Here is a 27,074-nt window from a genome sequence, read left to right as displayed (position 1 = left end):
CTTTAATTTGTTTTTGGCTGCATTGGGTCTTCGTTGCTGCGCGCAGGCTTTCTCTAGTTGCGGCGAGCAGGGGCTACTCTTCATTGTGGTGCGTGGGCCTCTCATTGCAGTGGCTTCTCTTGTTGCGGAGCATGGGCTCTAGGCATGTAGGCTTCAGTAGTTGTGGCTCGCAGGCTCTAGAGCGCAGGCTCAGTAGTTGTGGCACACGGGCTTAGTTGCTCCGCGGCATGTGGGATCTTCCCGGACCAGGGATCGAACCCGTGTCCCCTGGGTTGGCAGGCGGATTCTTAACCAGTGCGCCACCAGGGTAGTCCCATTTCTTATCTTTTAACACCTGTTTCTCCTTCCTTTTTTCCTGGATTTTCCTAACTGGGACCCATATACTTCTCAACAAGATCTCCTCCCAATTATCATTTGTAACCCAATTCCCACGGATGGCTGGAGGATATCCTCTCCCTCCTTACACTGTGTCTTTCCATCTCCATTTCCAAATCTCCTAAGAGGAGTGTATGTTGACACAAAGTCTTCAGATAAATACCTGGTGATACTTCAGTGTCAAACTATTTTTGGTCATTCTGTCAGCTGTCATTTTAGTTCAATACCAGGTAACAGAAAAGTAGCACAAACATTAACTTAGACTTAGTCAGTCCACACCCCTGGGTGCCGAGTGTGTACTACCTGAAAATTATATGTCAACACACACAAAACCGCTTGCCTTTAATGAATCCTTTCTCTGGCTAAAGGCGGGGGGGGGGGGCACCTTGTATAAGTACCTTACACTCAGCAAATGAGGCCAATAATTAAGAAGTGCTAAATTATGCTGACAACTCTCAGTCTTAATAGTGGAAATTAAAACTAAGAAAGTGATCAAATTAGTGCTCATTCAAAAAATGTAAAAGCTGTTTTTGACCTCTACTGAAAAGGCCCCACGCATCTGGAGAAGAAGGTGGACACGTTGCGCTCTGAATTATAATTATTGCTCCTGAGTAACAAATTAGGAAGGTGGGAAAGTTAAATAAGCACACAGCACTGGAACGAAATTGACTAATTTGTTTCCAGGCATAATTCAGCTCCATAGAAATGGGAAAGTGCTTTTTAAATTCCTATTTGGCACCCAGCATCCTATAGGAGGCATCATGATACCGCCAAATAGAGCTGAGGACCTGCGAGGAGCCCTCTGGACTTAAAATGATGCAAGTCCTGCCTCATCCAGTAGATGTCAATGGTCACTGGCGTATCAAAGCTCCTTCAGGAGGAGCTGTTTTCTAAGTGGCACCTACTCTGACAGGAGAGAGTCTGCACCAGAGCAGCAAAGGCAAGGGGCTTAAAGCACTGTTCCAGACACTAAATTAAACCACACCACCGGCTCTGATTTCCTCCCATTTGAGAAATGAACATTAAGAAACAAAGCATGCTGGTCCTTTTCTCTTCCTTACCAAGCCAGCCTAATCAAATGATCTGGATGAAACAGAATTTTGCTACCAAAAGATACATACAGGCTCTCCTCCTCTTAGTAAATCGGCATTCTGAACGCTTCTTATAGTTATTAGAAGACAAAATAATTCCCTTCATAATTCCAGAAATGCAGTGGACCTAGCAATAGCTGAAGAAATTTGTGTTAGTAACTGACCATCATTAGTCATATTTAATGGTTTTCCAGATTTTAAAGTAAAAAATATTTCGGGTAGACTTTATGTAATGCTAGCGTTAGTCTCCACTAAATGGGGTTCCTCTGACTCGAGGAAGACACATAATGTGGAGAACAGCATTTCAGACAGAAATCAATCACTCCTGTGACAGTCTACTACTCTGTTCATGGGAACAAATTTACATATATTTCCCTAAATGTAAGAAAAGCTTTGCATTGTCCCCCAACCAGTGGGGAAAAAGTGAATATCACTTAAAAAAATAGAACCACACATTAATATTACTCACTCTTTACCCCCCCAAATCCTGATGATGATGTTGTTTTAAAGGTCTAGGTAAGTTCATTCAATGTTAGGGGTGAGTGTAGAGACAGGCAAGAGAAAGAACTTTCTGGATATGAAGAAAACAGTGAAATAGAGTTCATTTTTCTCATTAATTTATAGAAATGTTTTAAGTGTGTGTGTGGAGAAAAGCAAGAGGAGGTATTTGAATATGATAAAACCTCTATCATATACATCTTTTAGATGTTGCATAACAGTTCTTCCCTGGCAATCCAGCAGTAAGTAATTAGATTAATAGACATCTTGGAAAATACAATAAACCATATAAGATAAAGCTGTATATATTATGTATATAAAATATACATATAAATATAAATACGTAATAAAGCTAGCTGCATTACAAATCATTAATTGAAAAAGTAAATATGCCCAGATTTCTAACCCTCTGGCCACCAAAAGATATAATATTCAACGAAATGTGAAAGGACTGCTTTGGAAAAGCAGCAGTTACGGCTTTGGGAGGAAAGGAGGCTACAGCAGGTTGTCCCTGTTCACAGCAAAGTTTCAGCTGGAAAGAGCCATCACTCCTTACATATCCCTGATTTTATTTTTGGCTCTGAGAATCACTCTTCCTGCCTGACTTATTCTAGGCACCTTTCGACTTATCACTCCAAGGAATCAGAAGACAAACCTCCCTGGGAAATGTTCACAATCACCATCCATCCAAACTTTCCCATCAGAAAGGTGCTTGATGGGTGCACAACTTCATTTCCAGGAGGTCTAAATGACACCTTCACATCTATTGGTACGTTCCTTTTTCACTTTGAATCTGAATGCTTGAAGTTGTTTCTTTTTTTCGTTTCATGCAACTTTTTAAAAAGGCAATAGGAGGTGGAAATTTCAACATGAGCAAATGACAAACATAATCTATAAAACACACACCCATAAAACAAAGCAGCATATACATTAGTTGACTTAGTGATTGCAAAATATATAGGGCCTGATTTTTCACCTATCAATACCATAATGAGAAAAATCACAATGAATTGCCTTACTTTGTTAAGAACAAGCATTGCATGGCTATGGGTGCCTACTTTTTTGTTTAGTTGTGAATGTAAAGGATTTATATTCAGTAAGTTCTGAATATCCTGGCCTTCTGGTGAGTCAGTGGATGAGTAAGAACTCACGTGCTGTTTGTGTGTCTGAGTGTGTGTGTGTTAGTGTATATGTGTGTCTGTGTGTGTGTTAGTGTGTATGTGTCTCTGTGTATGTCTGTGTGTATCTGTGTCTGTGTGTGTGTATGTACCTCAACCAGATACAAAAAGATCAGCCATCATATTCAGTAAAATGTAAACTCACAAAGATGATCTTATCATCTTAAACAAACAAGGACAGCTTTCTGCTAGGAGGTGTATTTTGGAAATGTTTTACTGAGGACTTGGGTCAGTGAGAGTGTGTGTGTTTGAGAGAGAGAGAGAGAGAGAGAGATTCAGAGGCTGACACCGCATACCTCAATTCCCTTGGTTTCCTCAATGAACCTCCTGCTGACTGTGACCAGAGCCTCCTGGGGCCAAGCATGGAACCAGTCAACAGCCGTGCAGTTAACCAGGGCTGGGAACTTCCGAGCTCTACTTCTCAGCGTGTGACCAACCGGAGAGAAACACAAAATGATCTGTGGAGACACGGGGGCAGGGCAAAACCAGGAGGGTGATGAGTGAGCAAAGAATTACACCGGGACCCTGGACAATGAAAGAAAGGAGTGCAGCCAACCGTGACATTAAACTAGCCTAAAGCACCACAGAGTGGAAAGCAACATTAACCTCCTTGCAAATCAAAGTACAAACCTGCCCCACAGAACATACAGAAACAGTGCTGTGTGCTTTCCTTAAAATTGGTCCCTCTCCTTCTAAACATTTTTGATGATCATCAAGCATAGTGGGAAATTCATTCTTTTCTATCACACAAGTTACATTATGACAATTAAAAATAAAAACCAAATCTCTATGATAAAATAATACCAAGACTATCATCTGCTGTCTCCTATTCTGTAATTCGCCAGTCTCCATAAAACTGTGTAAGATACTTTTAAGAAAACAGTTTTATCACATTCAATGTTTACTTTGTTTCCACTTAAAATAAAATACATTCACTGGAGTTCATACTTAACATTTTTAAAGGAGTAAAAATTTCAGTTTATACATGATCCTGATGAGAAATTTGTAAGTTTTCAAAGTTTTATTTAAGTATTTAATGACTTAAGAGTTAAATTGGAAAGTTTCCGTACTCTTTAGTGACACAGGGCTGCTTTCTGTCAGGAGTGCCTGAGTTCAGCTGTGACATGTGTCACAGAAGCTCAGTGAGGGAAGCAGGTTGTCAGGACTTCAGTGGGTCTGAATATCCTTTCTGGGCTCGTCAGATGTGGTGCCCTGTGTAAAGTACTAGCACAAAAGAGGTGTTTAGGGAGCTCCCTTTTTGTCCTCTGTCTTCTTTCCCAAGTCACTGTGGACTTGAGGGCACTGGGGAGACGGATGCCAACTGGGGTAAGGTCTGAGGATGAGTCTTGGTTTCCTTTTTTCTAGACACGGCTTGCACTTGATGATGTGAAACAAAGCTCTGCAGTTCTTTCAATGAAGTCTCTCACACTTTGAGATAAGGCAACTAACAAAATCACTTTTCAAGGGATATATTTTTTCCACATAGCATTTTAAAATTCATGTTATAAAAATCATAAAAATATGTGAAACCATATATTCTCGTTTAACAGGTGTTTTTACCATATTAATTTTATATACTATGGCTCTTCAACGACTCAAGAGATGAATCCTAAGATCTAAAATGATTTTCAATAATGCATAAGCTGACCGATTTCTTTTTTATATTCAAGAGTCTAGTTACAAACTGAATAACTGCTGTAATATTGCATGTGCTAAGTTAACACGCCTCAGTTACAAGGCAGAATTTTCACTTACATCTCAGTGTTTAGGTTTCTCCTAACTGCCTTGTCTCCCCATACATGAGTATTTCTCCTTAATGTCCTAGAAGTTGGTTTTCTGCACCCAACTTACCTCTCATTCATGACAATTTTAGAGACTTCATTTATACATAATTGTAGCAAAGGGGGGGGGGGAAGCATCATTTATTTGAGGTCCTAAATATTTCCATCACTTCTACACTTATTCTGTTTCTACACTTACTACCGGCATACTATCAGGTCTGAAGAATGTGTTAGAAAACAAAGTATCTGAACCATGTGTGGTGAGCCTCAGGAAAAAAATACTTTAAGTTAATTTAATGATATGCCTTGATTATTTATTGAAAGATAATATAGAACACTGATTTAAAGAATTATTTTCCTTTTCTACAATTTTACAGTTGAATACATTTTTTTTTTCTATGTTATAAGGATCCTCACAATGCCATCTAAATTTCATGTGGAGGGCAGAGGGCAGATGGCAGGAGAAGAGTGGTTCTCAAAGGGTTTTTAGGAGCTGGTTAGAAATGCAAATTCTTGGACCTACTCCAGACCTGGGGAATCAGAAACTCTGGATGGGGCTTGGCAATGTCTGTGTTTGCAACAAGCCTTCCACGTGATTCTGACACCCACAGCTATAACCTAATAGTCTTAAAATTTCTATGGGAATACCTAAACGAAATATTTACACTTTTAACGCTTTTGCATTTGGTGAAATACTCATAGAATCTAAGTCTCTATTACATACAGAGTGAAGTAGAAAATTTAGAGAATTTTAAATAAGTTAGATAATCATTAATAACCTCAGTTCTATCAGATAAATTAGACCCTGGGAACTAAATTAGAGAAGTATGCTTGTTCATCAGTACTTCTTATGAAGGGAAAGGGCAGTAGCACACTAGCCTTGAGGAGTGCAATGACTGCCCCAATTTCTAGCTTTGCTAGAAATCTAGCACAGAAATTCTCTCCATCCAGCTTCCTGGGTAGTATTCTGAGAGCCTATGCTAATATCTTGAAAGCGTTGGCTGTTCTGCTCTTTTTAAAAATAGTCTCCACAACTTTTTAGACAACCTGGAGTAAACTCAAGTCGTTGCCTCAAGGAACACTACTGTGTGTGTGTGGGAGGAAATCATCCTATAATTTTCCTGCTGCATTTCCCTAATTTCATGAGAGATTAACATAGCAAAGAATTTATAAGAAAGACAAATAAGTGATTAGAAAAAAGGGTGTGATGCTATCTATAATTTACTTTTTCAGCATCATTAAAATTGTAAGACATTTAACGTGTACAATATGATGATTTTATAAACATAGACACTGTGAAAGGATTTCCCCCCACTGAGTCAATGAACACATCCATCACCCCATATATTTACCTTTTTGTTGACTAATTGTTCTGGCTGGGACTTCTAGTATTATGTTGCATTGGAGTGGTGAGAGTGTGCATCCTTATCTTGTTCCTGATCTTAGAGGAATAGCTTTCAGCTTTTTGCCATTGAGTATAACGTTAGCTGTGGGCTTATCATATATGGCCTTTATTATTTCAGGTATGTGACCTCTATATCCACTTTGTTGAGAGTATCTGTCATAAATGGATGTGTATTTTGTCAAATGCTTTTCCTACATCTACTGAGATGATCATATCATGTTTATCCTTCATGTTGTTAATGTGGCGTATCATAATGAGTGACTTGTGGATGATGAACCATACTGCATCTCTGGAATAAATACCACTTGATCATGGTGTATGATATACTCTGAATGTACTGTTGAATTCAGCTTGCTAACATTCTGTTGAGGATTTTTGCATCTATGTATCAAGGATATTGCCCTGTAATTTTCTTGTTTTGTGGTGTCCTTATTTGACTATGGTATCAGGTTCATGCTGGCCTTGTAAAATGAGTGTTCCTACTTCTTCTATTTTTTTGGAAGAGACTGAAAAGGATCGGTGTTAATTCTTCTTGAAATATTTGGTAGAAGTCACCAATGAAGCCAGCTGGTCCCGTAAAATATACCTTTGAAATACTTCAGTCTACTACAATATGCATGTGAATACTCATCTTAGTTTACAACTTAGGGGCCATTATCTGGTTATTATCATTATATAACCAAGAGAGACACATGGGCTCCGGATGCTTAACCAGTATTTCACACATTCTAATGGAAGCCTGCATTGCAAAGTCGGCTATCTGAGCTCTTAGCTAACTTCTCTCATCAACATAAATGGCTGGTTACTTAGCATCATGAATCCTGGATATGATTGTTCAATGATGAAATGAGTAGTGTTCAAGATATCTTAGAAAAATAGAAATATCTGTACTTGCACCTCTACTGTTCTATGAACAAAACAGGAAAAGCTATATCTCAAAGTAGCCGAGTAATCCCCGTGACTCTCTAGACTTTGGATTTTGACCGGTCCTGTGTCCTGTGGTAAACAGCTTATGGAAAGTTTCTGTACTTTTATGTGATCCCAATGAGAAGATCAGCTTAATCCTACCATGAAAATATTTCTATATCTGCCTCAAAGGAACTTTCCAATTAGGGCTAGTCAGGTTCCTAAATGGACAGAGTTGGGATTCCAACAAGTTTACAGAGCAAATTTTAAGACTTCAAGACTTGTTTTAAGTTATGTGCTACACATAAACTCTATGTGTACCAGAGTTCAGTCTGAGACTTCTTTCTTTGAAGCACATCTTAAATTGGAAGATTTGGGGAGAACATTCCCCATCCCCCGAACAGGCGTCATCTACCTCCAAGTATTGAAGGTCCCTGAAATATACCCCCAAATAGTTCCTGACAATTGCAAATGACCAAATGGGCTTAAGTTAGTTTCCAGCAGTGGATTGGAAAGAAAAGTCGGCTAAGAAAATAAAGTTAAAAATGCCTTAGACAGCTGTGCTCTCTTCTAAAAGCAAATTCTCACAAGTAAAAAGCAAACCCTGGAATCGCCATCTATATATTTTCTACAGCTCTAATATTTGGATGTCAGGAACTTGCTTTTGGAATCCATACCACAGCATTTTCTATTCCCTTTTTTTTTCCCTCTACACAGGTGTTAAGACTCCTTTGCAATGACCCTCTTTTCATTGTGCTTCGGAGTACATTTCAATTTCTTTTAGATAAGATCCCATGTAAGTACACATTAATTTATGTAAGTACACATTAATCCCATGTAAGTACACATTAATCACTAACAGGCCTCAGTCCATTTCCTCTTGTAATGGAAATTTGAATTGCTATTATCAGTGTATTTTTTTCCAGCTGATATAGTTTATTCTCAGAGGGAATCTTCCCACACGTTCACTTCAGAAGCTTCTATCCATAACTTGTGTTTGCATTTATCCTCAAAAGTGTCAGTATTTTTCAAGATTGATAAGATCTGAATCTTACTGAGAGAATCCTCCCGGGAATGGAGGTTTAGCCTAGAAACAATTCCTCGGTTTGATTGTTTTACCATCACCTTATTAACTTTATGTATTTTCCTGTATCATCCCCTCACCTAATAACCTTTTAACTTCAATTATTTTTATGAGATTCAACAATTTTCACCATACACACATTCTATGCATATTTACATTTATTTTCTTTCTAGGTAAAACACAATGAAATCATTCCCACAGCCTTTCATGTGTGTATATTCTTCAGTACAGATTTTTACAAGAGTTAAAAATTTTTTTCATTGGGGAGTTTTAGTTCTTTTTTTTTTTTAATGCAAATTCATAAAGAAATTGCATGTGGAAGCCCAATAGACAGCAAAGAGCAAATGCATTCTTGAGGAGTAAAAATAGTAGGAATTATATTCCCCACTATATTTCCCTTCCTATATATTAATCCTGTATATATGAGGAGAAGAATCCCTTGTCATAGTTGCCCTGCTCGTCTCCAGGGCTGGCGCTGCCCACACATTACCTTCCAGGCCAGTCTGCAGCCCCATAACCTCATATAATAGTGTTTTTCTTTTTCTAAAACAGAAAATCGGATGTCTGAATATCTATTAAGTGGGTCCATATGTGAACCATGTTATGCAAGGCTTCTGCGTTATGATCTGTGCTGCTCTGCTAGCAGCGTGGTTGCATTTTTGCTGACACAACGTGATAACTCGATACATGTGCAGTTGGGAGAACAAGCGCCATCGGTGCTGGCAAACCCCATTTTTAGGCATTTAACATATGATATAGGTAGCATTTCAAATTGGTAGTATAAGGAAAGATTCTATGATAAGAGGTGTTGGGACAATTTGGGGGAGAAAAGCCACCTTATACTGCACAAGGCAATCCAGGGCTAAACATTAAAGATACTATAAATTAATTTAAAGAAAATTCAGGATAATACTTTCATAACCACAGAGTATGAAAATGCTTCCTAAAAAGCCTTAACACACAAAATCCATGAAGAAAAAAAATCAGACTTATTTAATATATAAATGTAAAACAGAAGTCATTGTAAACAAAATTAGCAGAATTATGGTGAACTTTGAAAAGAACTGGCAACACTAAAACAGACAAGGACATTATGGACATATGGCTATTATTCAGCTATATAAAGAGCTCCTATAAATCAATAAAAAGTCTAACAAACCAATAGGAAAGTTGGCAAAGGGTAAAAATGGATAAAGGTTTCCTACACTTATTTAAAATAAAGCATGTTTGAGTTAAATAGTTCACTCCATACACCAAATTCTTAGAATCATTTGATTTTTTTTTTCCTGTGGGAGACTTCGGATCAAAAAGGCAAAGAGGGAGGTAAAGAAAATAGTGAGAGATGTGGAAAAAAAACATAGTTCTGAGTATGTACTTTGTATGTGTGTCTATACACATAGAAAACTGGAAGAAAATATACCAGTATGTTTCCAGTTGTTATCTCTAGGCAATATAACTGAGCATAGTTTTTATTTTCTTCGTATGGTTCTGTATTTTTAAGTTCTCTAAAATGAACATATATATCTTATGTTATCAAAAATGAATCTCCTCTCTCTCTATATATACATATATATAACATATACTTATGTATGTATATAATACATAATATATATAATTTAAAAATACAGAACCATATGAAGAAAATAAAAACTACACACACATACCCCCACCAATAGATAGACAGACAGTTAGATAACCAAACACACAGATAACTAAATTCTTGGGAAAGAATCAGGGGCTGCTACATACACTAAGGGTTCTTTTCCTTACGGCATCACGTAGCCAGGAAGGAAGGCAAGAAAGAAGAGTTTTCAGGTTAACTGAAGTTATTAGGAGAGAAGATGAGAGCACTATACTCTAAGGGTAAATAAGAATTATGCAGGAAAGGATGCACACATACACAGATGTGAAGGAGAGGAGGCACTTGGCACTGACTCACCGGTTTACTTCAGCTGCCAACAGGTTCTCACTACCCCTGCGTTCCAAATAGGAACTGAGTTTGGGTGGTGAGCATGGGTAATGGGGTGGTAACTACACATCATTTAGCTTGACCTGCCAGGTGTGCTCGCCAACTCTTGTAACACATTAAGCTTCCCGTGTTGCCCAGCTAGGAACATATGCAAAGGAAGCATCAGCTAGCTCATCAGAAATTCTGAGTCTTTAGCACATGCTGGTGAATATCACAATATATGAAACTAACAGAGAAATCCATTATTCCTTAGAAAAAATTCTGAGGATTTGCAGGTAATACACACAGATGAAGGGAAAGAAGCTGCCATTTTCTTGCTAAAAGGAGACCCGTTTCTTTACTGCATCATTTCTCCCTCAGGGTAAGGTGCTGACCACTGATCTTTCTCATGATGCAGCAAACTAAGTGAAGGCCAAGAAGGATGAGAAGTATTTGAGGGAGAGATCTTATTCCTCCTCAGCATTTAACAAACAAAAAACAAACAAAAACCTTCCTACTCATTTTAGTAGGGAAGAGATAAATTATTCAATTAGTAATCACTAATCAATTAGTGACAATAGGGAAAAATTATCCATACCTAACTCCAAAATAAATTCTAGCTTGTACCAAGGTGCATACGAAAAAATATGCCTATGAAAATGCTCAGACAACAACAGAGGTAAATATAAAACTGATCTCGGTTTCGGTAAGGCCTGCCAAAGCATAGAATCACAGGAAATGCATAGAAGAAAGGCCTGATGGATTTAACAATATGAAAATGCAAAACTTCTGTACTATATGAATATTACTAAGTTCAAAAAGAACAACCATGTAATTATCTCAAGAGGCTGCAAAGAAATCCAATAGGTAGATATTTCCTTGACAATACACATCCTGAGTCAAAAGCCAACATATAATGTAATAGTGAAACATGAGAAACACCTTCTTTTGTAGATTTGCCAATGCAGTGAGGAAGGAGGACGGATAAACAGAATATTAGGAAAGACAAAATATCATTATCTGCAGGCTATATATCAACCAACTAATAGAAAATGATTGATGAGGCAGTAAGGTAGCTGGTTACAAAACTAAAAATCAACAGCTCTCCTATACAGAAACAATATACCAGTAGAAAATTTTATGAAGGAAATAGTTCTTCTACAAAAGCAATATGACCTTTTATCATGAAGATTCAATTCTCCCTAATTTAAAAAAAAGGTTTCAGTAGGATTTCAACCAAAATTTAAATGAAATGTGTTTAGAATCTGACAAAATGATTCTGCTGTTTATCCAGACATTAAAAACATGTAAAAGCAACAAAGAAAAACTAGATAAGGGCAACGAAATACTAGATACGAAAAAGTATAATAAAGTTTTCATACCTTACATAGTACAGAGCTGGAATCAGTAGGAGTAACAACAAAACAGAATAGAGGACGTGGAAATAGACCCAGTTAACATGGCTATCTGGCGTATAATAAAGATGGTCCTTTAAATTAGTAAGGAAGAAATACATGGTGATGAGATAAGATGAGATAAAAACACATCTTTTGGGGGGAAAAAAAAAAGTAACCTGAAACCTCTCGGCTCACTCTTTGTCATAAACAATAATAAATATATTCCAGATGTAGCATAGTTTTAAACATAAAGCATGAAAGCATGCAGGCCCTGGAATGGCTGACACTGCTTCTATTCTAAACCTATTTCCAATTTTACTCATAAAGCCTTTGTGACAAGATCAAATATTCACTTCCCCATACTCCCTGGTAGGTGGAGGTGACAAGGGACACACCTGTGATCAGTAAGACATCAGCTTAGGGATTTGGGGCGAGCTTTGGATTCCTGATTCAGAGAGCCCCAAGTCTCCTTCCCCACTCTTTCTTCCTACCGGGAATATAGACCCTACTGCACTCATCATGTGATCATGAGGCAGGAAGCAGCAGGGTGCTCACTGGCGGGAGAGAAAGACGGAAAAGCATGGGTTTGTAAGGGGATTACTGAGCTAGTCTGGACTCTGACATGGGAGGGAGGCTTTCAGGAACTGGTCTTGGACATTCTCTTCATTTGTAGCCCAAATGAGTTCCACTTGCTTCTAGTGAAGAGTTTTTAAATCTTGGAGAGAAAAACACTTTCCTAAACATGTTAGAAACCCCAAATCCATAAAGGCAAACACTGATTAATCTAGGATAAAAACTTAAAAATTTTTCCAGAGTTATAAACAAATTAACAGACATGTACCATATATACATTTAAAAGATAAATGATAGAACAGGAAAAATATCCAACACATATATATAAGCCTAATCGCTTAACATGCACAGAACTCATAAACAAAAAGCCATGTACAATTCAATGGAAAGCTGGGTCCTTTATGATTCAGCCTCGGAGGTTACTCAGCATCACTTCTGCTGAACTATACCCTACTCTATTAGCTGAAGCAGTCATAAGCCCACCCAGATCCAAGGAGAGGGGAGCTGAATCCCACCTGTGAGTCAGAAGAGCATCAGAGAAATTGCAGGCACCATTTAAAACTGCTACAAGCTGTAACTATTGAATTTAGCAATTCCCGTGTTAAGAATTTATCCTACAAGAGCAAGCAAAGCTGTGTACAAGAGGCATGTAAAGGACGCTCATGCTAGCATTATTTGTAACAGTGGTTGTCAAATTGCAGCATGCTTCAGAATCACCTGGAGGGTTTGTTAAAACAGATTTCTGGGTCCCACCCGGAGTTTCTAATTTAAGAGTTCTGGGATGGGGCTGGAGAATTTGCATTTTTGAAAAGTTCCTAGGTGACGCTGATTCTGCTGCTCTGAACAACAGACTTGGACTGCTGCTGATTTATTACATTACTGTCTCAAATTCTATTATTGTACTTATTTTCCCATTTCACAAAGAAAATCTGATCCAAGTATATCGCAGTGGAACAGGGAGAAATCCCCAGCCTTGTTACAACCTGGCCAACAGATGCTTAGTCACAATTTTGATGGGCAGAAACTGAAACTTGAATTCTGATTTCTAACCTCAGCCCAGAATTGCTCAATAAGACCAATGTGGAATTTGAAACAGGAGGGTGGAGAAGAATCATAGTTACTCTATTCCTTAACCTCCTCACAGAGGTATATTCACAGCTACTGCCACTTCCCATCCCTTCCTGCGTACTCCAGGCTTTACAGGAGCCGCAAAGTCCATTCCTAACTTTATTTATTCATTTATTTTTGGCTGCATTGCGTCTTCATTGCTGCGTGCAGGCTTTCTCTAGTTGTGGCGAGCAGGGGCTGCTCTTCTTTGTGGTGTGCGGGCTTCTCATTGCAGTGGCTTCTCTTGTTGTGGAGCATGGGCTCTAGGCGCGCAGGCTTCAGCAAATGCAGCACGTGGGCTCAGTAACTGCGGCACGCGGGCCCTACACGGGCTTCAGTAGTTGCGGCACAGGGGCTCAGTAGTTGTGGTGCTCAGGCTCTAGAGCGCAGGCTCTGTAGTTGTGGCACACGGGCTTAGCTGCTCTGTGGCATGTGGGATCTTCCTGGACCAGGGCTCGAACCCGTGTCCCCTGCATTGGCAGGAGGATTCTTAACCACTGTGTCACCAGGGAAGTCCTCTGTTCCTAACTTGACAGGTGTGGAATACTAGAAGGAGTAGCAAAGTAGTAACTTTTCTAGGTTACTAAGCATTACTATACTAGGAAGTCTCAATTTTCCATATTAGCATTTTCAATTGGCTTTCTGCCATGAGTGTGGAGGGGCTTCTTGTTCTAATACTTCATCCTTCTTGCTGCTCTTATTTGGTTATGTTATATTCCTATATGCTACACTAAAGCATGGAGTAGTTTCTGTGGAGGAACCCTGGGTTGAGCCTCAGATCATCTGAGTGATAGGCCATAATTATTTGCCCTGAAGTACTAACATAAGAGTCACTTCCTTAACGCAAACTCTTCCTCTGCTCCCTTAATGATTTACAAAACCCTTGCTTCATGCCATTTACTTTCCCAGCCTGATCCACCTGGTTCTTCCTACAGGAATTTTCCATCCCAGTCATTTAGAGCTATCTGGGGTTTCTCCAAATATGCACCGTGCATTCCACCTTTACTCTTATATAAATGCTATTTCCTCTCCCTGAAAGTTCTTCCCCACCCCATCGCTTCCCCATGAATTCTAAGCCACACTTGACACACAGCACATCACTTCCTCCAGGAGGGTCTAGTGCCATTAGGAAGGATGCTGTATGCCTCTGGAATCACATAGCACCATTCACACTGGTCCCATACTACCATTATTTGTGGTGTCTCTTGTCTCCTGTAATAGTGTAAGTTCCTCAAGGACAGAGACCATGTTCAGTTCACTCGAGGAGTGCAATCTGCTCAGAGCAATGCTTTGTAGGAGCCCAGCATCACAGGAAACTTGAAGAAGGTGCCCTCCAGGCACTCATGGAAAAATGCAAATGTCCTTTCAAAATGAATGACTGGATGTCCTTACAAAATGAATGAGTGGAATTCAAACTTCTCATATGAATTGCGAAACAGAACCATAGCAGAGTTCTAACAGCATGTTTAACTAAATGCAAATAAAGCAAATGTTTCTTACTTTCAACTGTAGTCGCACCCGGGCCAAAAAGAACTTCCAACAATTTTCTCTGGAGTCCACCATGCCCAGACCATGAACTTCACTACGAATTCCAGAAATTATCTTGTCTACATCTTCATCACTGAACAGATCAGGGATTTCCCCTGCCCCCAAAGGAATGAGTAGAATTATTAAAAGACTGCCACAATTTAAATTTTATACATGACTTGAAATGCTTTATAATACAAAGTTCACCTTTAAAGAGTTTGAAACAGAAACGCAATTTTTCTTTTTGCATTTACAAGACACACAACACACTGAGGACAAGCTATGACGAATCCACCCACTAAACTCGCCCATGTAGGAATAACATTTACTTCACTGAAGGCCTCTCCAAGGCATCTCACATCCGCAAGCAGACTGAGAAAGAATATACTTCAAATTAGTTAGGTTTATAGGTTTCTCCTCAAAGAATGCCCCAGCAAACACCTCAAAGACAAATTATCTCTATTTAAAGTTCACTGAAACTACAGATCATTTGTCTTTGGGGAAGATCTTTCATGAAATGTGTTGATTTAATCACCTGATGCCAGCAAGTCATTAATCAGCACGAGAAAGCTCTCATCTAGAACCTGTGCATCTGTCAGCAGGAACGCAGTGGGCATGTTCTTGGCTCCGGTTCTGACGTACAAATTGGCAAGATCTACCTGTAAGGAAAGGAGGCCATTATTCACGCTGTATTAAAATGCTGGTGTGACGTGGGGAGTGTGTGTGCGAGGGCTAGGGAGAACTGAGGCGCTGCAATGGGAGGGCTGTGTGCTGTCCTTTCCCCCGTTTACATATTCTTTCCTCACAGTGACCATCTTCTTACGGGGGCAAACAGCATGACGTCACCTCCATTTCTGGCATATAATGATGAGTATCATGTTTGTGGCCTAATGGAGCCCAAGACGCAAATAGGCTCCTGAGAAACAACTCCCTTCTCTTCCAGTAAAAGTGAATGCAGTAACGCCACTGTCAAGCAACGCAGTTAAAAGAAGTTTTTGTCTCATTTCAACAGCTGTCTACTTCATTGGCTGGTGTCTTATGTAGTTAGTTTTATTTAGTAATATTGAAAGCACGTGGTTTGGTTTTTTTTGCTTTAAAATAGCACTTGCCACAAACTCTAAGTACTATTTCGTAAGTACTGTTGTAACTCAAAAGCAAAATTTTAAAAACACGTCAGAGCTTCTTGACTGTGTTCCCATCATATTTTATTTTCATAATCTGCTTCAAAGTGGAAGAAATCTCTTCGCGCTTGTAAAAAAAGTAAAAAGGAAAGTATCCTTTTTCCCCTCACTCCACCGTATGGGGCTATGAATACTGCTGATTATCAAGTATGGTCAATGCAAAAGAAAAGACATGTTTGTGTAAGCAAGTATTTAATAAAATATTTTCTGAGCCAGTTCTACAGGCTTATAGGCTTTATACCTATAAATGTTGGTAGCAATTTGCTATTACTAATCTGACCATGAAGGAGAAACCGCCAACTAAATCCTCTAAAGAGCTCTCCCCCCTCTCCATGGATGACGGGAGCACTTATATCCTGGGGCAGAAGGGGCGCAGGGATGCCCATCACTGTACTTACCCGAAGTTCTTGGATTCCAAAGCCTTCGGTCAGAGTGATCTGGAAGACCTCGAGGCTGCAAACGTGGGCCGCCAGGCGGGACAGGCTCTGCTTGCCACTGCCCCCCACTCCAATCAAGAGCGCGTAACCCCGAGGAGCCCGCAGGATCCGGCTGATGCGACACCTGGGGAGAGGAAGCACACCCCCTGCAGATGATATCCAACAAGCCCCGGGGCCATGTCTGTTTCGTTTTTCACATATTTAGATACTAAATTCCGATTTTCATGTCAGACTTTCCGTCCCTGTTCCTCTGTTTTCCCATTAAACAAAGATGCCGCCCGAGTCTGCCCCCGCATCGCTTGCCTAACAAACCATCCTGGTTAATGACATCTGGACTCTCACTGCTGTATTACTCTCCACCAGAAAAGGACAGAAAATGAAGACGTGGCCTTTCATCAAAGAGTCACATTTTCCTGATAAGCAAGAAAGAGCCTAACCTCACATCAGCATCCACGTACAAGGACATCAAAGGGGGGATATTTTTGGGCCAGAAACCTTTGCTGTAGAATTACTGTGGAAAGAATGGATTTGTTCAAACCGACACACACCTCACGTGTGACTTGCTTCATGCATTTTAAACACCTGCCTTTTTGTATGATTCTTAACGTCCTTTGCACTAAAGCTTTCCCTGTGCCTCGAGCTGTCTAAAACATTTACTGAAACTGTTAGAATCCCAGAGTTACATTTCCGGCGAGGTCAACTAATCCCTTGTTCTGTATTACTGAAGAGATTCTCAATGCTTAAACTTTTGATACTATTGCTATATCTTACAGTTAGGAATAAGTTGGCTTTAACATGATCAAAATATGCGTTTGGTTGAAGAAATTTGCCATAATTATGTCATAAATATTAAGAAAAATAACAAAACAAAATATAAGCGTATTGAAACCCAAATGCAGAAAAAAAAAAAAAAACAAACAAAAAAGAAAAAAAACGCACTGTTGTATTTGCTCTCAGCTGCTTTCCTGAATGAATTTAAACTTCAAGGCCTGAATGCTCCACATAGATTTTTTTTTTTTTTTAAAGAGTGCTTTTTGAAAAAATGAAGTTGGGGTCACTTATACAAGGACCAACACATGTGAGCATTTCCTGAAAGCCTTCAATAGCTGAAAAGACAGGTTATTTTTCCAAGCTCAGCCATCGCATTACATTTTATTTGACGGGACCACACAACAAGACCACCTTGGGAAAGCTCTGAGGTTACTCTAACACGAGTGACACCCCAAGTTACAAAGCAGGGTTGTCATTTCATTTTAATGTGTGCTTTGAGGTCTGCACCTCACCAGAGTCTCTCAGTGGCAAAAGTCCCTTTCTACAACATTCTAGGAGGACACTCTCTGAAATCATCTCTGACACTGAGTAAATCAGCTTCTAGCTCATAATCCCTGATCAAAGTAATGGCTTTCCCTTTAGGTCACCGAGAACTCTGTGTTGAAGGATTAGAGGGGAAGACTCTTCAGCGCCAATGGGACATCTCCTCCACCCGAGCCACGACAGACGGTCACTGTATACTAACCCAACCAGCAACAGTATTACTAATAACCCACTTATCACCACGGTCAGAGATTCTAACTGAAGCTTCCTGTCTGCGTAATCAGAGGATTGCAACTGCAAAGGGATCGATAAAACAATCAACACCTCACATGCTTATAATAACTGATGATGGGGAGACCTCCCAAGTTTTTCTTAGGCACTTGGGCTCAACATTTAATCTGCTCAAATTTTCTTCTGAAAATTGAATTCTCCACGTTTTTTGGGTCTGTTTGAGTCGCCTTCCTCACATACTTCCTTCTTTCTTGATTTATTTCATTATTTTAATCTTTGCCCAAATATCACTTGTTTGAAAAGCCAGTGTTGTTCACTGAATGGCTTCCCCCCAGACTCATATATTGAAGTCCTAACCTCCAGTATCTAAGGATATAAGCTTATTTGGAAATAGGGTGATTGAAGAAGAAACTAGTTAGGATGAGGTCATAGGGGAGTAGGGTGAGCACCTTATCCAGTACGACTGGTGTCCTTATAAAAAGGAGAAATTTGGATACAAACACACACAAAGGGAAACTGCCACGTGAAGATTGGAGTCAGGCTGTCACAAGCCAAGGAACTACCAGAAGCAAGGAAAGAATTCTAGAACAGATCCTCCCCAGCACCTTCAGAAGGAGCACAGCCCTTCCAGCCCTTCAGACTTCTTGCCTCCAGAACTGTTGAGACAAAAAATATCTGTCTTTCTAAACTGCTCAGTTTGTAGTGTTTTGTTAGAGCAGCTCTAGGAGACCAGGACAGCCACTGAGAAATAATGGTGACTAGGAGAACAGGATTGGAAGGAAAGATGCAATCGACTTCCCACATGGCAGCAGCAACGGCAAGCTGTTTAGACTCTTCAACAAATCCTGTCATTCCCGTGCTAAAATCTTACCCAAAGCTTCTCACTGCAGTTAGAATGAAATAAACCCCGCCTCCTCTGGTTAAAAGGAAACACACTGTACACGTGAGGCCTGTGCCCACCTCCCCATCTTGTCATATACTGCTCTCCCCACTTCGCCAGGATGCTGCCACAATGACCCTCTTTCTGCTTTTGAACGTTCAGTCTTGAGGCCACATGACATCTGCCCATACCTAGAATGTCCTTCCTCCAGATCTTTCCATGCCTAGCTCCTGCGTATCATTTTGATCTCACCTTAAATGTCACCTCCTCACATAGATAGCCAGTCCCTCTTTGGGAATCCACATGTTTATTTCTCAGAGTCAATCAATTTTATTCCTCAGCAGGACATACCACTTTCTGCCATTTTTCTCACTTGCTTATTTGTTCATATCCTTATAAATGCATCGCATCACTAAAACATAAGCTCGATTAGAGAAAGAACTAGACTGTCTTTGCTGCTGTCTCCCCAGTACCTCAGGCAATGTCTGACAGCAGGGGTGCCACAGACAGTCGCATAATCTGTGCACTGCACAGGATGCCCAGGCTAGGAGGTAAGAGCCTTGTCAGCCATGCTCTACACCAGGAGAGGGGCCTTTTTCTAATTTTCTACCCAGAAAACATGGCCCTCCCTCTTTTTTTCTAATATGCACATAAGTACTGAATAGGCTGGCAATGTTCCTCTTTAGCACTAAGTAGGCACTCAATCAACATTCTTAACCAAAGAAAATCAGTTTGAGTCCATCCTGCCTCTGCCACTTACGAACTTTAAGACTTTGAACAAGTCACTTACCTTCCTCTTTCTTAATATTCTTACCTAACAGAGGTACAGTAAAAGAAAATGAAATTATGGCTCTGATAGCACTTCAAAAAGTAGTGTACCTTGTAAGACCTTATTAAGATTGTGACATAATTTATAGAGACACTTAATATTTTTTAAAGGATCCATGACACCTAAACCTATTATTATTTATTTATTCATTTATATAAAACTCATCTACTATTATACAAAGAATTACGTTTGATATTCTTGTATTTGCTGAAGGTAAGCAATAAAAGCTCTTAGTGACCTTCTCTGAATCAGGCCCATACAGTAATAGTTATATAAACTAAGAAGATTTGAATGACTTTTTGCAGAAGATAATTTTCTCATCTAACTCAGATTATCAATTACTTTTCTTTAGTGTAAAAGTCAATTTCCTTCCTACATATGTACATTCTTGAGGTCTTCTACAAGTTGCCTCTGGCTTATGACATGGTAAGTGGCTGCATTTACTGGGATGTGACATATTTATGTCATTTAAGAGGGTTGTGGCTTACCTTTGTTTTTTCTTCTTGTGTTGTCAATCAAGTTTTCTTTTTTTCTTTTTTTTTTTGAGGTAACATTGGTTTTTAACATTATTTAAGTTTCGTGGAGACACTTAGTTTTATACTGTATGGCAAACAAGAAGTAAGAACTGATAGTTCCAAGTACTCAACAGACCACACTGAACAACAACAACAATTGTGGACACCCAGCCATTTTTACTTTGTGGAAAAGCATCACAGCCAGTCAACTCACACATGTTGCATGGCGTCTTCAAATAAAACAAGGTGCATGGCGGCATTGATTTCGTTGTAGTTATCTAAGGCTTCGGTCAGAAATGTCCTCAGCACCTCCCAGTCTCTCATCGGCAGGTAACACGGGTCTTTGCTGCCATTAGCAAAATGGCAGTAGATGAGGGGCTGTTGAAGCAGCACGGAGCTGTCTACACCCTGCAGGAGGAAGAAGAGAAAGACACGGTCGTGTCAGTCTCCAGAAATGATTCATCTGGAGGCAGAGTGGCCTATGCAGGGAAAAGCTTGCAAATCAAACCATGAGTAGGTGGGTATGCTGCTCCCCAGTACAGGCCAACTGCACCCTGGGGTCACAGCTGTTTCAGCCAGGTAAGCGTACGCACAATTCATTCACATCCTTATCCCATTTCTGCCCCAATGCCAATTTGTGCCAGAGCAAACAGTGACCTCTGGCATTCATTTACTTACTTCAAAATATTTACTAGCAGTTTCCAGCATGTTTTTATGAAACAAATTACGATCCTTTGTGTCTATCAGTTTGTCTCCATAAACACGAGAAGATTCATGAAGCCACAGGCATATTAAATCATTTGGACCCTTTAAACACTCAGGAGAAGCAAATAAAATCCCCTACAAGGCAAGAGTGATAAATATTAAAACTTCAGAAGGTGGTGGCATTCCATGATAATATTTCCTTTTAACGTTTTCTTTAACTGTGAACTGAATTTAGCAATACACTGAGTTACAAGAAGTATTATAAAGAGTAGTAGATACATATTAGTAGTTGTACTCTCTGATAAGCAACATTTAAAAAATTAACTGTCATTTATACCCATTTTTAGGAATGCAGCTAACACTGTACTTCAAGAGTCAGCCTAGGAACTAAATACCAGATTTTAGAACTTGTACCTGCCGCCTTCAGTGAATTAAGTTTCCAAAACCAGAGTACAAACAGCAAACATGAAAGTCACAGGATGATAATAATTTTTACTCTAAAATCCTGTGATATCATTTAATCTAACCCTTTCATTTCACAGATGAAACATATGAGACCCAAAGTCCACTGCCTGAATTCACCCTTCATGGGTAGTCAAAGCATTTTTATCCCCCCCTTTCCTCAACACTGTCCTTCATATCTTGGATCCATATAGACCCAGTCCTCCTGGAGAGAGTCACTGTGCTCTGGGCTTATGGGACAACACCAAGGGAGTCATAGAGACTTAGCTGCAAAGCTAAAGAACTGGTTGATATCAGGCGTAGCTGAAAGACTGGATATGAACTGTGAGAAGACAGGCCTCTCACCCCATGGTCTCCCTTCCCTCCTAAGATCAAAAATCTGCTTTTAAACACCATTTTATTGAACATAGTCTTTCAGGCGGGTGCTAGAAATATCGAGATGAAAAGGAATGGTCCACGTTCTGCGGAAACTTTTGCCTAATGCGGTGTGAGTTTTGAAGCAGTTGTGGAGTGATTTAGAAAGGAGGGCTATAAAAGTATAAAGAAACAAAAATCACCAAATATAAAGAAGTCTCATGAAGTTTTCATATTCAATCAGTTTACTACTTCTGTCACAAAAGAACTTTGAGCCATAAATAACTCTTCAACTGCTTTTACTCTACCAAGTAGGCCACATAAGTTGGATATTTTCAAAATTCTAAAGTTTTGAATTCCTTCTTTGGAACTTCCTTTCTAAATCATATACATACATACTGCCCTTTTACCAGATAAGCAAGTTAAGTGTCAATGCCAAACCAAAATAATCTAGGAATTTAAGAAATTATAATTTCTCTTGCTGCATGTTTTAAAACTGTATCACATACATATTAAAAAATGAAAAATTATCCCTCTTACTTGCACAGAAAGAAACACTCAAATATTTATATGGAATAAATGAAATAGGGAACTAAGATTTCTACCTTAGCTTCTGTTGCTAAGTCTCTAGCAACCTAAGAGGACTCACTACTCTCACTGGCAAAATGGGACTAATAAACCTGCCATACTAACTTCATAGAGAAGTTTATAGTGGAAAATGAAAGAATACATGCTCAAGTACGTAGCATAGTTTTCGACTAAGTTCTATGAATGAACGCCATTAATATTGCTATAATCAGTGTTCTACTCAAGACACATAATACAGAGCCACTGAGGTACCTGGAAGACGTTTGACAGGTCTCTCAGATTAAAGAGGTAGTGGAATTTAATGGCTGTGGGTAAAAAGTTGTGTGTCATGGTCTGATGGAATGCGATTGCTGCCTGTATCAAAGTGGGGCCACTCCTGAGAACTGACGGACCAAATGCTTGCTGCTGGAAATGGAAATTCAGGATTTGGCTGTAGATGGTGTTTAGTGCATCCATGGATGGAAAGTTGAATGCAAACACTGTGAAATGTCTCTGAAAAGAAAAACAAATGTAAGAGTTGCATAAAATACAAAATGTAATGGGACGAGTAGATTACAAAAAAAAGGGGGGGGACCTTATTTTTTCAACTCTTCCTCTATCCATGCCCATTGCCATGTAACTTGGTAGTGCCTTCCACTCTCTCAGACTTCCCATAAGACTTGTTCAAGGCAACAGAAGGAGGTAGAAGTAACAGGGTACCAGTCACTGTCAGACGCTTGTGTTTCCACTTGCTGTCTTAAGGCTCTACCTCTGCAATGAATTCTACATGCCTGCCAAAGGATGAGAGACACATGACACAGAGCCACGTTGTCCCAATCACAATCATTCTAGCCAAAGCCACCCTGAGTAGCTGACAGTTAACTCCCCAACATGTGAACAAGTCCAGCCAAGATCAGCAGAGTCACCCAGCTGAGCTTCAAGTGACCGCTCATAAACTAGTAAACAACACTGACTGTTGTATGCTGTTGTTGTATGTATGGTGCTGGTGGTGATGATTATTTAAAAGCTTACATGCACTCAGAAAACCTGAACGTAAATATTTACTGTAGCTTTCCTCAGAATTGCCAAAATGTGGAAACAACCAAGGCATCCTTAAATAAGTAAATGGATAAACAAACTATGGTACATCCAGACAATGAGTATTATTCAGTGATAAAAAGAAATGAGCTATCAAGACATGAAAAGACATGGAGGAACCTTAAATGCATATTTAGGCTAAGTAAAAGAAGCCAGTCTGACAGGCGTAGAGAATGGACTTGAGGACATGGGGAGGGGTAAGGGTAAGCTGGGACGAAGTGAGAGTAGCACTGACGTATATGCACTACTGGATGTAAAACACATAGCCAGTGGGAAGCAGCCACATAGCGCAGGGAGATCAGCTCGGTGCTTTGTGACCACCTAGAGGGGTGGGATAGGGAGGGTTGGAGGCAGATGCAAGAGGGAAGAGATATGGGGATATATGTATACGTATGGCTGATTCACTTTGTTATACAGCAGAAACTAACACACCATTGTAAAGCCATTATACTCCAATAAAGATGTTAAATTAAAAAAAAGAAGAAAGAAAGAAAGAAGCCAGTCTGAAGAGGCTACATACTATATGATTCTAACTATACGACCCTCTGGAAAAGGCAACACCATAGAGACAGGAAAAGGATCAATGGTTGCCAGGGATTCGGCAGTGAGGGGGTTGGCGGGGAGGGCTGAACGGGTGGAGGGAGTACAGGAGATTTTTAGGGCAGTGAAACTACTCTATGTGATACTTTAATGACAGATACCTGTAATTATACATTTGCCAAAACCCACAGAATGTGTAACACAAAAAATAAACCCTAATGTAAACTTCAGACTTCAGTTAATAATAACATCAATATTGGCTCATCAGATGTAACAGATGCAGCACACTAATGCAAGGTGTTTTTAAATGGGTCACGGTGAGTATACGGGAACTCTCCGTACTTTCAGCTCATTTTTCTGTAAACCTGAAACTGCCCTAAAAAGTCTATTAATTAAAATAAGTTTCCATGCTTCACCAAATGTCCATAGAACCATTCATCCTAATCTTTACCCCAAAGCACTAAGAATCAAGATCTACAACGTGTGAGTATGATATTCAGGGCCTCTTTGGAGGAGAGCAGTATTCAACACCCTACCTGTAGTCTAGGATTGACAGTGAAACTGCCCACCATCGGATTCATGCAGGCAACATACTGACAGCTGTGGATTTCTTTAAGCATCACTTTTTGTCTATCATACCTGCAAGACAGAAAACAGAACCTTAAGTCCCAAAGCTCAAAATGACAACAAAACCCACCAATCCATAAAGGACTTCACAAATTGTTTCTTTCGATCTTTACAATCGCTCTGTGACATTGAGCTTGTTAGCCTACCTGAGAGACATAAAAACTAAAGCTCAGAAAACTGAAGACTACACGGCTCCTTTGATGCCAGAATCAACATATGGAGCCGAATCAATAGGTACTATTACTGCTTATAGATTCTCATGTGAGTTTGGTTAGAAACACCCACAGCAAGACTGGGGGATTGCAGACTGCAATGCCCAGATATTACCAGATAGTTACATCCCACAGAAAATGTCAAGCTTCTCCTAAGTAATTGAGTGTGAGTTAATGCATTAAGGAGCTTAACGCTTAAACTAGACCGTTTACGTCTCTAAGATACTTTTCAATCCACTTCTTCCAAAGATTCAAAGCAAACCTATTCCATTTAAGATGAGCAACAGGGGATGCAAAGTGAAACCCAAAACGTATCATAGAAAACGCTCCTCAGAAGAGGAAGAAACTGGGGTAATTCCATTTTTTTTTTAAACATCTTTATTGGAGTATAATTGTTTTACAATGGTGTGTTAGTTGCTGCTGTATAGCAAAGTGAATCAGCTATACATATACATATATCCCCATATCTCCTCCCTCTTCTCTTGTGTCTCCCTCCCACCCTCCCTATCCCACCCCGCTAATTCCATTTTTAAATGTTTATCCATAGTCATAATAAGTAGATTTTGGTAGAAAATACAATACAGACAATCGCTTACCAGTGACCGTAATCAATATGCTGTCGAATCAGAGTGTGGGGCTGAACAGTGCCATATAAGTCCACTGCAGGCATATTCATGTCGTCGATAAAATAAACCAATTTTTTATTTCCTCCTGGACCATAGTTACGACCAGCTTTTTTCTCTAGAGGTTTCTCAAGAATTCCTGAAACCAATGTATAATTCTGTCCACCAAATAAAGTGCAACCTTCTGTTTATATACAATAAAATATAAACATATTTATATATGAATATAAAATAGAACCTTAGTCCTTTTTTCTCGTTTTTCCTCATCCTCTCCCCATTTCACCCACTCTGTGGCTTCAAGTACCATTTCTCTGCAGGTTAATCCCAGAAACATGTCTCTGTTCACCACCTTCTATGTCACACTCTCCTCGAGCTCACCTTGACTCTCCTTTCCTAGAGAGTCAGTATCTGCAGTGTGATGTCACACTGGCCATCACATCTGAGACCACACCATTGCTGACCTTTGCACCTTCCTTCCCTGTACCTACTGTAAAACACGAACCACTGCTGGTCCACCCAGAACCTGGTGGATCAGTCTTTCTTTATCAAAATAGACCCTAGGGACAGCTCAAGAATCTCTCACACCTCTCTTCTTGGGCCACAGGGTGCAGAAGTACAAGAAGATACTGTATGTAGACGTTATCCTGCATATACATCAAATTACATTTCTTCACACGCCTATCTGACTTTGTGTCAGTATGTTTAAGAGAAACTCATGAGTGTAGAAAATCTTGAACAGTGTGGATCTGAGGTGTAGCATCTAATTACTTGCCGACTCTCTAAATGGACTATAAATAGTGAGGACGAGGAACTATATCATGCTCATCTCTGTGATGACAACCACAACAAATAAGTAACTGTTAAATGAACAAAGAAATGAATGAATGAATGAAGAAATACACAGTGAATAAATTAACAAACCCCTCTTCCAAGCAGCATATCTGCATTTCCAAGTGCTTGCTGGACAACAGTTCCTATTAGCCACTGGCACCTGGACGTTAGGCCAACACCAAACACGCCTGTTCCCAAACTCAATTTAACAAGCCTCTTCCCCACTCACAACCCATCTCTTCTTTTTAGCCTTCTGTGCTCCTGTTTATAGAATTAACATCTCCCAGTCAGCCAGAAGCAAAGCCTGAATTTAGTCTTTCCCTCCTGGCCCCTGATTGGCCCAACCACAGCCTGTACATGTCTCTTCCTTTTCGCCTTTCCCTCTACAACTCTAGTCCAGGGCACCATTTCATTTGGCCAGCATACTGCTCAAGGGGACTGGTCTCCCCACCACAGACTTCTCCTCCCAAAGCAGAGCCTGCATCTTGTCAGTTCCTTGCTCCCCAACAATGGCTCACCATTTCCTACCATATGAAATATGTTCTCTTCCACTTGCATCTCAGCTCTCTCCACAGTCACAGTGACCAACCGTCCCAGGTTGCCTGGGACGATCCCAGTTTTAGCACTACAAATCCCATATCTTCCCAGCCTTTGGCAAAGTAGACAATTGGTCACTCCATCTATAATAGAACTCCAACCGCCACTCCAGCCTTTGCCCTATCTTCTGCCTGACCACTATGCTTCAGTCAACTTAGAGATTCAATTAATTGAATATGTCCCACAATTTCCTCTCTTTCA

The 27,074-nt window shown here is 39.8% G+C and overlaps 1 protein-coding gene across 1 annotated transcript in view; it reads right to left on the bottom strand.

Annotated features, from left to right (window-relative positions):
- DNAH11 (dynein axonemal heavy chain 11) overlaps nucleotides 1-27,074 on the bottom strand; it is a 320,226-nt gene that overhangs the window by 116,646 nt on the left and 176,506 nt on the right. The window contains 9 exon segments of the mRNA XM_027102655.1: nucleotides 3,439-3,600; nucleotides 14,844-14,986; nucleotides 15,406-15,529; nucleotides 16,450-16,612; nucleotides 20,472-20,665; nucleotides 20,936-21,097; nucleotides 22,619-22,858; nucleotides 24,520-24,622; nucleotides 25,419-25,584. Coding sequence (XP_026958456.1) covers nucleotides 3,439-3,600; nucleotides 14,844-14,986; nucleotides 15,406-15,529; nucleotides 16,450-16,612; nucleotides 20,472-20,665; nucleotides 20,936-21,097; nucleotides 22,619-22,858; nucleotides 24,520-24,622; nucleotides 25,419-25,584 — 1,457 coding nt within the window.

This window comes from Aethalodelphis obliquidens, unplaced genomic scaffold (assembly GCF_003676395.1).
Source record: "Aethalodelphis obliquidens isolate GAN/ISIS:26980383/991018 unplaced genomic scaffold, ASM367639v1 scaffold5, whole genome shotgun sequence".
NCBI classification, from domain to species: Eukaryota; Metazoa; Chordata; class Mammalia; order Artiodactyla; family Delphinidae; genus Aethalodelphis; species Aethalodelphis obliquidens.
This window is presented reverse-complemented; position numbering and strand designations above follow the sequence as displayed.